The following is a 14,908-nucleotide window of genomic DNA, read 5'->3' as shown; positions in this document are numbered from 1 at the left end:
CCAATGGGTCTAAACCCTAGCACCTGATTTATACTATCCAATTGCTTTTGAGAAGGCTGATAACTTATAACTCCAACAGGAAAATATGGTAGTACCTATCTTCTGGCTGAATATTATCAGTTGACAAAGATGAAAAAAAGTTAGGGAAGAAATGACAGCACATTCAAGCTCGGGGTTCTTTGATTAAAGCTCCGTTCAACATTTTATTCACATATCTAATTTTCTGTTTGTATTTCTTCACTGTGACAAATTCATATAGTTTATCCACTCTTCTCTATAGATGTTAACGTTTTTTCTATAGATCTGTAACCACAGAGAGTAAGACAGTTACCTTCTGTTGTAGGTTTTGCAAATACTTCTCTTATTTGCTAGTTGCCTTTTAACTGTGTTTATGTTATTTAACAGAACAGCTCAAAAGTTTTTAGAGTCAACTGACCTTCCTTTGGCTCTGCTTCATGGTTTTTATGCTTAGAAAGTCTTTTCCCATCCTGAGTAAAGTTAAATATACAACTTTTAGTTTAAAAGGAAAAAAAAAAGAGTTTAAATTTTTTAGACTTTAGTCTACCTGGAGTTTTTGGTTTCGGTTTGAGTTTGTTGTTGTGCTGTTATTTTTTTTCAATGCTGCTACTGCTTTTTTTCCGTGTGTGTTTGCGCGCGTGCACATGCACACTTGTGCACATGCAGTACTGGGTATAGAGCCCAGGGATTCACACACGTAAGGCAAGAAAGTGCTCTACTGCTGAAAGTGCTCTACACCCCAACCCTATGGTTTTTTTGTTTGTTTTGTTTTAATTGTAGATGAACACAATACTTTTATTTTTTATTAACTTATTTTTTTATGTGGTGCTAAGGATCAAACCCAGTGCCTCATGCATGCCAGGCAGGCACTCTACCACTGAGCCATAACCCAGCACCCCTATGATTCTTTTATATGTGTGTGTGTGTGTGTGTGTATATATGTATGTTTGTTTTTTTTTTTTTTTTAGTGGTGCTCGGGATTGAACCCAGGGCCTTGTGCATGCAAGGCAACACTCTATCAGCTGAGCTATATCCCAGCACCCCCACACTTCTTTTAACAACAGTTTCCAAGGCCTGATGCTAGAGTTTTTGGACCTCAAGAGCTTGTTTAGAGGTTTAGCAGGGAAGTGTGGTTACTGATATACTCTTGACCAAAGAAAGGTCATCCTCTACCAGAAATGGTTGTCCTCTTTGAGTGTGCAGCTCTGGGTGGGACACATGGAGCGGTGAGGGAGGAAGGAGACACCCATCTGGCTAGCCAGATCAGCTGAATCAACCCTGGCAATCAATGGAGTGACTGTAGCCACTCTAGACTTTTTGGATCAACTATGGTGTAGCTTGGGAATCAGGCACCGCAGGTACTATACATGCTATTGCTAATTCTTGCTACCAACAAGGAGGGAAAGAGGCAATACTGTCCATTCGATCAGAAGAAAAGGGAGCTGGAGGGAATGCACTAGCAGGCAAAAGGTTGGCAGGGGGCAGGCCTGGTGTGTGGACACGGAACTGTCTGGCTTTAAAGTCTGCATCTGTGTCACTCCACAGTGCTCTCCACAGTATGCTCTCTATCCCTCCTGAAATCTGGTAACATTGCTTGTCGTAATTATAGGACACTCTCACCATACTGTAGCCTGAACAAGGGGTACAGGCCAGGTGTAGTACCATGGGTAGAGATCATGGGGAGACAGGCCTGTGTGAGGGTAGATGCTTTGTCAGCGAGCAGCTTGTGCTCACTGTTCCCCCAGTACCACCCTATTGTCTAGGTTTTCCAGGAAAGCTGATAAATGGGATTTTTATGTGAAATCTGAGTTATGAATTTTAGCGACTAATTCAGTTTGTTTAAAAACACTGGACAGCATCAACAAATCTAAAGGCCAGGATCCAGCTCCCAGCTTGCCCAGCTGTGCCACTGATTGTTACATGCATCCTCCATCCCCATGTCAATTGCCCAAACTGGCCCATCATCTGTAGCACTTTCTTGATCCCCTTTGCCACTCTACCCATTAGTGCCCAAGGATACATGCTACGTTATCTTTAAGTATCTTATTTGTTATCTCACCCTCAATCTATCAGAAAAGGCCCTTGAACCATGTAGTCGTGGCCGAGTGGTTAAGGCGATGGACTAGAAATCCATTGGGATCTCCCTGCGCAGGTTCGAATCCTGCCGACTACAAGCTTGGAGTTTTGGAATCAAACCCAGAAAGAAAAACAAGGCATTGCAGAGCATGACCTGACCCTAAGCTTTCCCTGTGTGCCACAAGAAGAGGCCCTTGAGCCAGGCATGGTGGCACACACCTGTAATCCTAGCAACTCGGGAGGCTGAAGCAGGATGACTGCAAGTTCAAGACCAGCCTCAGCAAATTAGTGAGGCCCTAAGGACTTAGCAAGACCCTGTCTCAAAATTTAAAAAAAGAGCTGACTTAGTGGTTAAGTGACCTGAGTTCAATCCCCAGTACCAAAAAAGAAAAGGCCCTGGACAGCAAAATATGCTTTAGCATTGGGATTTTCAGGTCACCTCTGATCCTGAGATGAGCTATTTACCTGAGAAAATAGAAGATGCTTATAAAAATCAAACACAAATGAGCAGAAAGGTCAAAACAAAGCAGGAGCCTGCTACCAGTTTCTATTTCCCAAGCTAGAGGAGGCACTCGACACAGAAGTGTTATCATCTCTGTAATGGAGGCATCAGGTAGGCTTAGAGGCTATGGTGGCCCTTGATGCATGGAAGGGACTGAGAAAGTGAAGAGCCAGACTAAGGGAAAGCAAAGAGAGAATGCAGCAGGATGGACAACTACCTGAGACACGAGACCACAGTAGGCTGGACTGAGGTTACGTGAACACTCACAAGCTGTCCCAGGAGTTGCTGTGTATCTCTTGCTAACAGGAGCAAGTGAAGGCTTTTTGAGTTAGAAAACTAAATAAAAAGGCAGGGAGCTTAAGCTTGGCTCTAGGTTCCTCTTTCTTTGTTCTCTTTCTCTAAAAAAGAATGGGTAGCCAGACTTGGTGGTGCACACTGGTAATCCCAGTGCTAGGGAGGCTGAGGCAGGAGGATCTTGAGTTCAAGGTCAGCCTCAGCAATTTAGCGAGGCCCTAAGCAACTCAGCAAGACCATCTCTAAATTAAGTTTTTAAAAAGGTGTAAGCTTTACATATCATCTATCTTACTACCTCTAATTAAATTCAGCAAACAGTTGTGTGAGCCATTTTGCACAAGAGATTAATATTGTGTCTCCATCACCCATCTGTAAAATGCAGATAATAACAGCACTGATTTCACACGATTTTTGAAGAACTCAACATAAAGCACTTAGAACAGAGCCAGGCACAGAGTCAGCACTACACACTTGTGATTTATTTATTAGCATTATTCTCTTGTTATTTTCGAAATCCCAAATCATCTATCTGGCTGAGGTCTGTCACCTATTACCCAGACCTACACAGACAATGGCCTCCTTTCCACAAAGAAGTCCTAGACATCTCAAACCCAGCATGGAGAAGAAGGAAGTCCCCTAACAAGAACAAATCAAATGAAGATATCCCTCTCCTCCATCCGAGTTCACAGCGCTTCCATCCACCCAATGCTAAAAGCCAGAAATGTGGTGGCTATTCTTGATTTTTACCCCCACATCTAATAAATTGGCAAGTTCTGCTCATTTAGCCTCAAAAACATTCCTCAAATCCACTCCCTTCTCCACCGGACTGCACCTCTGACCAAGCCAGCAGCCTCCCATGGTGCTACTGCCTCCGTTGTCTACTCGTCTCTACTCTTCCTTCTTCCCAAACTACTCTTCAAGGGACAATTAGAATGATTGCTTAGAAATGCAGACCCGATCATGTCACAACCAATTTATTCCCACTGCACAAAGAATAAAATCCAAACTCAGATCTAACTGCACATGCTGTGAATACTTCTGGTTTTGTTTGTTTGGGCTATTTTTACTATTATTTAGCTCCTGTGACCTCCCTGAGGGCAAGAACCATATTTGTCATATTCACTACTGTATTTTCAGAGCTGAGCATTGTACCTGACACATGGTAGGCGCTAAGTTAATATGTGGTAGGGGAGGGAAGGAGAAAGAGACAAGAAGGAACTGTTCCTGAAAATACTGTCTGCATGTGGGCACTGGACAGAATTGAGGGAGCGAAGACTGGAACTAAGGACGCCAGAGGGAAAAAAGAAGTTTTAGTATATGGAGCATGAGGTAACAAGATCCTGGGATGAAGACAGTTGCTGTGGGGATGGGTTCTTTAGACATTTCGAGAAAGTGCCAGGCATGGAGGTGCCTAGTATCCCAGCCACTGGAGAGGCTGAGGCAGGAGGATCAGGAGGCCAAGACCAGCCTGAGCGATGTAGCAAGACCCCTATCTTTAAAAAAAATAAAATAAAATAAATCTTGGCACTGATTTTATGAGAAACAAGGAAACAGGAAGAACTGAAAAAAACTTATATCGTTAACCTGACCAAGAGACTGGGATAACATGAACATAAATGGACTTACTAGCAGCTGGAATTGTGGAATTTGTCTGAAATAACAGCAAGAAATCTCATTTTGTAATTCCAATTTGGAAGCTGTTGTTAGTGGAAACACCTCACAAGCATATAGAAAGTGATGACTGGAAATTGAGAAAAAAGTGAAAGCTGAGAATAAGAGATTCCGAAGACACCCCATCAAACAGATGACTCAGGTTGTAAGAACTAATGAGGTCTGATTTATTTGCTTATTCACTGAAAGCACACACACTTGTGGGGACATGATGATAAGACAGAGACCTCGCCTATCTGGTGTTTACAATCTACTGAGCTTATAATCCCCTAAAAATAATGCAGAGAAAGATAACAGAATCAAAGACAAACTTGAACATCCATATTTAAGGGTTTGAATATAAAGAAAATTAAAAAACAGCAATGAAAATAACCAAGGGAAAAACCAATAACAGCAGGGGAATGACCAAGATATGACCGGATTTCAGAAGCCAACAGGAGAAAGAAAAGGCAGTTAATCGATGGTCGAGTATCGTAGCCAGAGGAGTAGGAGGTGCTGACTGGGGAAAGGCCAGTGTGCTTGACTTTAGATCAAAGGCATCAACATAACTTAAGCAGAATAGGGGGAAAGAACTAGAGAGCAGGCATTTCAAGAGGGAGCTAAGTTGTGAGGAAGGGGAGACTGCAGTGTAGACAACTACTGTCAGAATCTTTTGGGGGGGAGGCAGTTCAAGGCCTCGTGCATGCTAAGCATGTGCTCTGCTACCAAAGTGCACTCCAGTCCCAAATCTGTGCTTCAAAAGCAAAAATAAAACCAAGATATGTACAGTGTCAAACAAGTTTTCTCAATATGATAACAGATAATAGAGAGTTCCCTAGCTCTTTAGTCCAAAGAATGGATAAATGGTGAAGTTCCTGGACAAGTACAGTCAAGGCTTTTTTGCAAAATGAAATATTTGAAACTAAATACAATGACTCTACCTGCCGAGGGCCAAATGTATCTAATTTCCCTATCTCCCAGCTTACGGTTATGCCAATAATGCCATTTTCATCAATAATACCATTTATCTTCAATTTCTTTCCTCAAATTATGGTGTTGCCTGCCCTCAAGGACCTAGCTGGGTCCAAGACTGTGCCATGGGTCATCTCAGCTAGCCACCGAATTTGAGCTGCAATGTTGCTCCTATAACACCAACATGAGAAAAACTGCTGAACTTTATGTTCAGAGTGGTGATATATTTGTAAACTCTGACATAAACAAAACATATTAGTTATGAAAATTAAGGAGACTATAAAGCTGGGATCCCACAAAGCATGCCTGCAGAGTTATCCTGCTGATTCAATCCAGATTTAAATGATGATATCCTCAGCATCGATCCGAAATACATTACTTTAAAAACAGAAACAGCTGTTTCTGAAATAAGATCTGCTAAAATAAGAGGTTAGCTGGAAAGGCACAGCTTTGAAAGCACTGAGGTTCCTGGTTCAAAACAGTTTTCAACTCACCTAACACATATGAATCTTTGGGTTTTTACTTAACTCCTGATTTTTGGCCTTCCTTGGGCTTGAAGATTCTGGTGAAGGGAATGGGAGAAAGAAGGAAGGAGGGAGGACTAGTAGGTGCGATCGATTATCCTATACCATGTGCACCACTGATCATCACTACTCGACAGCCAGGAGCTCACCAACGCCTCACCAAGTTACAAGGGGCCATGGCGGCAGCACAGCTCTGCAGGCGTGGACAGCAGCACACGGCAGCCCAAACCAACAGGGAGCTCCTGTCTTTCCTTTTCAACTGCACACACTGAAAGATAAGTGACATTGAGAGGGAAAAACCTGCTGATGGTGTTTAGATTTATGGTATTAGGACAGGGTGGAGGTGAGAAGTTACTGAATGTAAACAAAACCAATTTTTGATTTACACTCACAGCTATAGCCATTCCTTCTCCACTGAATGTGTATTTGAAATCAGAAGAGTTAAAGTGATAAGGAGTCCATTCTTAGTATTACCATACTTCCAAGAAATTCAGCTTAAAGGAAGTGCTATCCTTTTTTTTTTTTTTTTTTTTTAGCATTTTTTTGTAGTTGTAGATGAACAGAATGACTTTATTTTTTTTTATGTGGTGCTGAGGATCAAACCCTCACACATGCTAGGCAAGTACTGTGCCCCCTGAGCTACAGCCCAGTCAAGGAAGTGCTGTCTTAAAGGAGCTTCCACCCAAAACTGTAGCACTGGAACAAATGCTCTGTGTCCTCCAAGAGCATGTGAAAACAAACTCTCATGGCTGACACCTGGCTGACCTCAGTCGCTAGCAGAGGCACCAGCTTCACTAGTCAGTGGCCGCTCGTTCCCAAACCATTCCTGGACATAATCTGATCAGAATCCCCAGGCCCCAAACCTTCCTCTGCACCCTCCACTGTGGTCTGTGGCAGCCCATTCGGAAAAGAGTAAACTCGCCTACATCCTCAACCTGCGTGCTCTAGAGTTCCCTCTTCCTCCTTGCCCCAGCACCTGACTATCTCCAGAAACTGTACTCCATAAGCCCTCTCAAGTGGAAGGCCATCGTGTCTCGTGATCCAGAGAAGGGCAGAGCCAGGTGATGGAGGATTCTCCTTACTCTTTACTCCTCACATTTATATTTTTGAGCTCATGTCATGGAATGTGTCCTTCTCTCTCCCCCTCACCCTTGGTCCCAGGAATAAACAAGGGCTAACAACCTCCTAACTGGTCTCCTTGTCTCCTCTTTTGCTAAGGTTCTAATTCTAGCCCAGGTTCTGCCCAGTAGAAACAGTGACCTTTTAAAATTGTCAACCAGGCCACGTCACTCTACTGCTTAGCACACCTTAACAGCTTCTTGATAGATTTAAAATAAATGCTCTCTTTCTGAGGTCCACAGTCTCTACTGACCTGACCCCTGCCCACTTCCCATCTCATCATGGGCTCTGCTCCTCATGCTGGCTGGCTAGACTCCAGGACACGGCCTCCTTTCCTTCCTCAAACACTCTAAGCTCTTTTCTACTCTAACTAGGCAGTCATCCTCAGAAAATATGACCTATGAAAGATGAGAAAATCACCAGCAGGCAAGGAATAGTTCTTAGAGTATGGCAAAGAAAGAAAAAAAGTTACTGTAGAGACAAGTTTTAAAAAGTCAAGTTTGCAAGCAGACTCCATACCTAACCATGCCATATACAGAAACACAATGAATCACTTTGGAAAAGACTGTTCTCCTAAATCCCAACTGTTGGTGGCAATATAAATCTGGGAAGTTCTTTGCAAAAAGTAATTATTCCTAAAGGATGTCAGGCATGGATTCCAGGCTGAGACAAGGCCCTGAGGAAGCAAATGGTAATTTCAACTCCCAAGAAATCTCAAGTCTGAAGGTAACTCAAGACATACCAAGACTATCCACTTATACAACACACACACATACACACACACTCATTTACTCATTCACACCCTCCAATGAGATAGCTCCGGTGATATCTAATGAGACAGCCCTAGAGATAGTAGCCACAAAACTCCATCAGTATTTCTGACCCAAAGACCGCTTCAAATTCCCTGAGATTCCATTATACTTCTCGGCCAAGAGAACTTGGAGCCTATTTCACTGATATTCATTTCCTTTTTCAATTTCTGATAAGTTACCATGGTATCTACCATTTATAACAGCTTAAAAACTCACTGACTACTGCAGGAATTTTCATGAGAAAATGTTTTGATCACTCCCATGAAGTGGCTACCAATTATCATTTCCATTTACAAAAAGGAATAAATATAAATGAGGCAGATAAGTGCTTTTTACCAACCTCAGGGACAGAAACAGGAAATAAAACTTGATTTTCTAAATTTCATTGGGGAATGGTTAAAAGGACTGTGGTTATCAACAGTTTCTTTTGAGTGTTTCTCATGACCCCTCAGAACAGATGCTGTAATCAGAGGGTGCGATGGGTGGCTGGGGTGCAGCAGCAAGGGCTGCTGCCTCACCGTGAAATGCTGCACAAGCCTGGCTTATCCAGTTTCCTATTATTTTGGATTTCAATATCCTAATTTTTTCTAGAATCCAAGGAAAAAACATCAATATTTATGATCAGGGCTTTTTTTTTTTTATACTCCATTCTTCTCAGCAGTATGCAGAACACAAGACATAAAAGAAAAAGCAAGGGAGGCAGCAGGTCTCCACCACTAGACCTGCTTTTACAGCTATCTGCTCTGGTGAGATGAACAGGACCCTTCCTTCAGAAGGCATTTGGGAGAGGAGCGCTGGGAGAAAGGCCCAGCTGGCCTGAGCTCAATCAGCTAGGGGTGGAAAGAAGCCTCTCATAGTCACATACAAGATACTGGTAAAGGAAAGAGCTCATCCAAGATAATTTGCTAGAAAAACAAGGCTTTTGGCATCTAAACCTCCAGTGCATCACAAACTTCCTGCTATTATCTAATAACCCCCCCACTCAGCCATCAGTTTCCATGGTAACCGACAGAGAAATAGCAGCCTGCCAAATGGCTTTTGTAGTTCCTTTTCCAGTTTGTTCTTCTGTGTAGAATTAGTATTAGTTGGGAAAAGAACCAGGTGAATCTTTGCAAACAAGGACACGATGTAGTTTGAAAAGTACAACCAGGTTTGAGACAAGAAGTGTAGGCAAGCTCTCACAAACCCAACCCTATAGAATAAAAAAGGTGAAGTGAAGAATATCTGGTAAGGTTTACTTTGGTCTTAAAGTGGGATAGCCAAGCAATGGCCAGGATATGGGTATGGTACTCTTCCCTCAGCCTCCAATTTAACTACACAACAGAAGGGATGGGGTAAATGAAAGAACAAGATCAAACAAGTCTACCAGCCCCCAAGTACCTTACTATTATTAGAGGAAATGGAAACTTTCTCTAAAATCAAAATAAATGAGCAAGAGTTTACAGACTAGGACACAGAATAGTGAAAAAAGGATGGGCACCTTGAGGGAGAGAGATGTTAAACCCAGGGATGATGTATGCAGGACTCAGACTCAGCCAAACGCATGAAATGGGGGTGGGGTGCTGACCCGTAGGAAACAAAGGTTGCCTTCCCATCTCAGCACGGGGAGAAATCAGAAATCGTGAAGAATACAGTGTATGGAACTGGGGCAGCTCTTAGAAGATCAGCAGCTACAGAGATCTACTCAAGGTGCCAGACGTCAAAACAGCAGCTGCTGCAGAGGAGGAGGAGTTTGAATTTTTAAAAACTCAAGATTATTTCTCTTTGAAAGTAGCCCAAAACAAATGATTTTGTTTCAAAACCGAATACATGCATGAAGTACAGAGAATCTTGTGACTTCTTTGATAGCTTCAGATGAGAAACTGTGACTCAAATCAAAGAGATTTGAGCTTATCTGACAAGGCAAAGTGAATAGGAGTCTGAAAGAGTCCCTCCCACAACCTTTAAGGTACCTCAAAAGTGTCTTGTTGACAGACATGACAATTACAACCTATGGCAGCGTTCTGTGATAGATCTCTAAGAGTTACAGAAAGTCAGACTCCTACAAAGCCCACACAGAAGATTAAACTAATTTATACTTTTGAATTTATGCTTTACCTTGGGTAGTATGAATCATGAGTTACGTTCCCAGAGCTATCACCTGAGTTTAGAGAGTAGACAATGATTTGCAATAACCATTTCCCTTCAAAAGGATTGCTGAAGATGTATACTCTAATGGATGCCAACTTAAAGAAAAGCTTCTGCCATTCTAGTTTAGTGACACTGGTGAAGCCCCAGATTTTTGGAATCTATTAATGAAGTCTGAAGGAGTCTTTTCATACACATACTTAAATACTTGTGTCCTGTTTACCCAAGAATGAGCATCTGAGGTGTATTCACTGATGAGTGATTATGTATCAACTTTCCCCGTCTTAAACAAAAGACAGAATTGAGAAGATACATGAAAATTGTGACACATCCAATGAGAATTAGGACTAGGCCAGAAGCTGAAAGTTCCTACAGCCAACAATCTGTAATACTGATTTATACTTTATACTTCTTCTCCAACCCTTTCCTCAGCAAGCATTGTTTCAAGACCTCAGACAAATTGTCTGATTTGTTAGATTTATATTTCATCAAATCAGCTTCCATATATGGTGCAGATTCCTTGCTACTGGGAGACAATGAAGGGGACTTTGGCACTTTCTGAGTGTTTCATGTACTACACTTTCACTGGTGTTTCTAAAAATAAACTCCAAGAAATCTAAGAAAGAGAAAGCCTTAGTAATGGCGGTCTCTCTCTTTGTTCTAAGTGATTGTCCACAGAAACAATGTTGTATATGGTTTTAATGGTCTCTGTGCACACATTAACCTGTCACATAACTTAAGTATATTACTAAGAAATAGCTATTGATTGCCACGTATTAGGTTTTTATGTGAGAAAATGAAGAGCTTCTACTGCCTGAAGAGGAGAAAGAAAGGGGTGTTTCTGGGCACCAGAACATTGTTAATGCTTAGTAGTAGGAAACTGCTTGTATGGTAAAACTAACTACCCAGAAGGCATACTTTAGGAATTTTTAAGCTCCAATCTATAAATAGGACCCACATTTTTTCCCAAAGGGGTGGTGGTAGTGACTGTCTGTGTGTAAAGAAACAGTGAATGAATACTTAAATACTTAGCAACAAAGAAAATAACTGTGAAGCACTAAAGACAAGGATTATACTAAAGATGACATTCCTGAAGCTTATGTGCCAATCAGAAGGCTGGAAGGACAGCTGCAGAAGGAAGGTAAGCCTAGCTCCCAAGACCATGCCTGGCAGCATGATGGTGTTCATGTGTCTAGTTTGAGAAGGTCTTAACTTAAATAATGAGACACACAGTGTTTCTCTGTGATTCATAAAACAGAAATCATCTCAAGGGCAAGATGAATTCTTCACAAGCATGAATCTGGGATTTAACTGAGTGAGTGCTCTGTACACAAACACAACCAAATCTAACAAGAATACAGCAAAGGCTGGGGAGCTTGATTCTCAAGTGGCACTCCTAGGTACATGGAGGCTGCTTGCCAGTGACAATGTAAAGTCTATTCAAGTGCTAAGGGAACAAGCTGATAAGACACTGGCAAGACACAATCCCCTGCCAACCATGACCAAAGTTTCTATGTAAACAAAAGCAAAGAAAAACTAATTAAGGGAAATTATACCAATAAAAGTGCTTATTGGCATACATGCAGAATAACTCAATATGCTCCAAAATACCCACAGCATGGAACCCAACACACCCCAGGAAGGCAGCCCAGGGCCCCTTAATTGTATTCTTAGAGAAGTATATCTGATGAAGAACAGACTCAGCACTGAGTGACTAATAAGGATGTGGCCTAGATTAGGTCATATTCAAAAATCAGCCTACTGGCCTCCACAGTTGACTGGGTCTGGTTTAATGATGCAAGCTGAATACTCAGGATCCTTGGTTAAGAAGAGACACAAACCCTGGAAATAAGATAACGTGGTGGAAGTTTACTCTTTTCTTGGAGTCCCTGCTACTTCTCTATCTTTGTCTCTATCACTTTTGATTTTAAAAACTTAGGGCTGGCAGTGTGTGTAGCTCAGTAGTATAGTACACGCTCATCATGTGGGAGGCCCTGGGTTTAATCCCCAGCACCAAAAAAAAAAAAAAAAAAAAAAATTAATAGCCCTAGTATCAAATTTCATGCAAGTGAGGTAAGAGCTGTATGAGAAACTGAAATCATCACACAGTTCAGTCACTGCTTTTCTACGTGAACTTAGATGATAACCTCTGGTAATCTGGCTTTTAGTTTCCTCTCTCCAAAAGAGTCCAGGTTTATGCGTCTTTCAGGAGAAGGTTTAGGAGGAACAAAAGTGCATGTGACACTCTCTCGCAGCACAAGGCCCAGGCTGTCATGAAGAGCATTTAAAATGAAGGCTTCTTCAGGGGCATCTTTTCTGAAGCTCTTTACTTTCCCTTCTTGCTCCATGAGTTTGAGTTACCCTGTAGGCCCTCCATCATAGCATTTACCACAATTGCAATTATCTGAGTAATTAGCAACATCTTCTACCTCCACTAAATGTATCTCCATGAGGACAGGACTGTCAGTTCTTTCAATCAATGAACATGACCCCCAACACCGAGATGGTGCAGGCATTCCCGTTGGCTATGTAAATGAACAAGCGGGCACCCTGGAGGCCAGAAGCTTACTATGGGCAAGCAATCAGTTGAACATGTTTTCTCAGTAACACCCACACTTGTATCCTCTCTATCTGCAGATAGGAGCTTTTAGGAGCTCTACTTTCTTCAGAGTAATAGGAGGCAGGGTGAGACAAAAAAGAAATACTTACAGGCGGGGGCTTCTTTCTCATCTCAAAAGTGCGTGTGGCGCCAAAACTGAGTGAAGCGATGACGGGGCATCTCCCTAGTGCGGGTTCATCATCGCTGTGCCAGTCCACACTGTCCTTCTCGTTCCGATAAAGATTGCAGAGTAAGGAGTTGAAGGTGTGGCCAGTGTTCCCCTCAATGCGGTTCTTCAGGGTGCTCAGCACAGGATGCCACTGTAGTCAACAGGTCAAGGACAGTGCAGAGGCAGTTACACAGGCACGAGATGGCAGCCACGTGGAAAGAAGAAAGAAAGGGCAAACAGGTCAAGTTATAAATGGGGGCATGGAATAAGCAAACGGAATGGAGTAAACAGTAAGCAAGAAGAGTTAGCCTAATTTCCTTCCATCATTTTAATTTTGAAGCAAGTTAACCTGTGGAATGTTGTAAAAGTACTAAATTTGGTACAGCAATGTCAGAACCAGGGCCTCTCTACCCACCTCATCTTTCTCGTGTTAAATACATGGCCCTCACCAAAAAGCAAATGTCAACATATTCAGGGCAGTTCCTGTGGTAAGCTATCAGGGGGGCAAGTGAAGCAGAGAAGCTGATGGGCAGCCAAGTAGCACAAACTGAGGAGAGAAAGAACTCCTCACTGGATGTCTCTCTGTTCAATCTATTCTTATTTGATTCTCAAGGGCAGAGTTGCTTTTAAAAAAAGATATTTAATACTTCGAGTGGCTAACTTCCTAAAAACAGAACCTGGAGGGGAAAAAATTCTTTTCTACAGAATAGGAATCATAACATGCCCTGAACACTGTAAAGGCTGTAAACTCCATCAGACTTCATGGGATACCACAACCCTGCCTCCTGTGCCCTGAGTTCACTGAGGTAGTGCGTATTTAGAACTGTCAGGGGCTACACTTTGCACAGGAAGCTCCTATGTGAAGCTTGTCGTGCTGGGGATTGAACCCAGGGCTATGTGCATGCAAGGCACGCACTCTACAAACTGAGCTATATCCCCATCCCCAATAGTATTATTTTTAAAACAATACAAGACTATTCAGTGTTTGCACTATTTTAAACTTGCACTGGAATTTGCACTGTTTTGAATTTTTGCTAGAATTCCGTAACTTCCAGAAATCTCAAGGGCTCTATAGGTACTTTAGGACAGTGTTTTTTAAGCTTTATCCTATCAAAATTATTGAGGACCCCAAAGAACTTTTGTATATATGGATTATTGCTATTGATATTTACCATATTAAAAATTAAGACTGATGATCTGGGAATATGGCTCAGTGGTAGAATGTTTGCCTAGCATGTGTGAGGTGCTGGGTTCAATTCCAAAGAAAGAGAGAGAGAGAAAGAAAGAAAGAAAAAGATTAAATTATTGATTAATTTATTTAAAGTACAATAACAAATCCATTATATGTTAATATAAATATTCTGTTATAAAAATAACTATAATTTGTAATGCAAAAAACTGTTTTACAAATCTCTAAAGTGTCTGACAACAGAAGTAAGATAATTCTTCTTTTATGATTCTGTATTCAGTATGTTAAAATGTTATTTTCATTGAAGTACATGAAAAAAAAAATTAGCTTCACCCAAATATGTAGTTTACAGTTCTTTCAAATAATGTGGCATCTGAAACCATTTTAAACTTTTTGAGTTCTTTTTTGTTGTTGTTGGTTTCGTTTTTGTTTTTTTGGGGGGGCGAGGGGATACCAGGAACTGAAATGACGGGCATTCAACCACTGAGCTACATCCTCAGTCCTATATTTGTATTTTATTTAGAGATAGGGTCTCACTAGTTACTTAGCACCTCACTTTTGCTGAGGCTGGCTTTGAACTTGCGATCCTCCTGCCTCAGCCTACCAAGCCTCTGGGATTACAAGTTTGCACCACCACACCCGGCAAACTTTTTGTATTCTTTTACATTTAAATCTACTGGTCCAGCTTGCACTTTGGATGAAATCTTTAACCCAATATTATTTCATAACATTCCCCAGGATCATATGGAAAATACTAGTTCAACTGAGTTACTATACAGATTTTCTAGACATTGAAACACTTCATTGTACAACAACAAAACTCACATCCATTAATACTATACTGACCTTGTCAGAAA

The 14,908-nt window shown here is 41.6% G+C and overlaps 1 protein-coding gene and 1 non-coding gene across 3 annotated transcripts in view; one reads left to right on the top strand and one right to left on the bottom strand.

The window, feature by feature from the left end:
• The window catches only part of Alkbh3 (alkB homolog 3, alpha-ketoglutarate dependent dioxygenase), a 33,772-nt gene that overhangs the window by 4,816 nt on the left and 14,048 nt on the right, over positions 1 to 14,908 (bottom strand). For both annotated transcript variants that reach the window (XM_015477798.2, XM_015477799.2), the window contains exon 8: positions 12,804 to 13,013. In XM_015477798.2, coding sequence (XP_015333284.1) covers positions 12,804 to 13,013 — 210 coding nt within the window. The remainder of the gene's footprint in view (positions 1 to 12,803; positions 13,014 to 14,908) is intronic.
• On the top strand, positions 2,110 to 2,191 carry Trnas-aga. The gene has a single exon. It is a non-coding gene; the product is annotated as a tRNA-Ser (tRNA).

This window comes from Marmota marmota, unplaced genomic scaffold (assembly GCF_001458135.2).
Source record: "Marmota marmota marmota unplaced genomic scaffold, marMar, whole genome shotgun sequence".
Taxonomy (NCBI): domain Eukaryota; kingdom Metazoa; phylum Chordata; class Mammalia; order Rodentia; family Sciuridae; genus Marmota; species Marmota marmota.
This window is presented reverse-complemented; position numbering and strand designations above follow the sequence as displayed.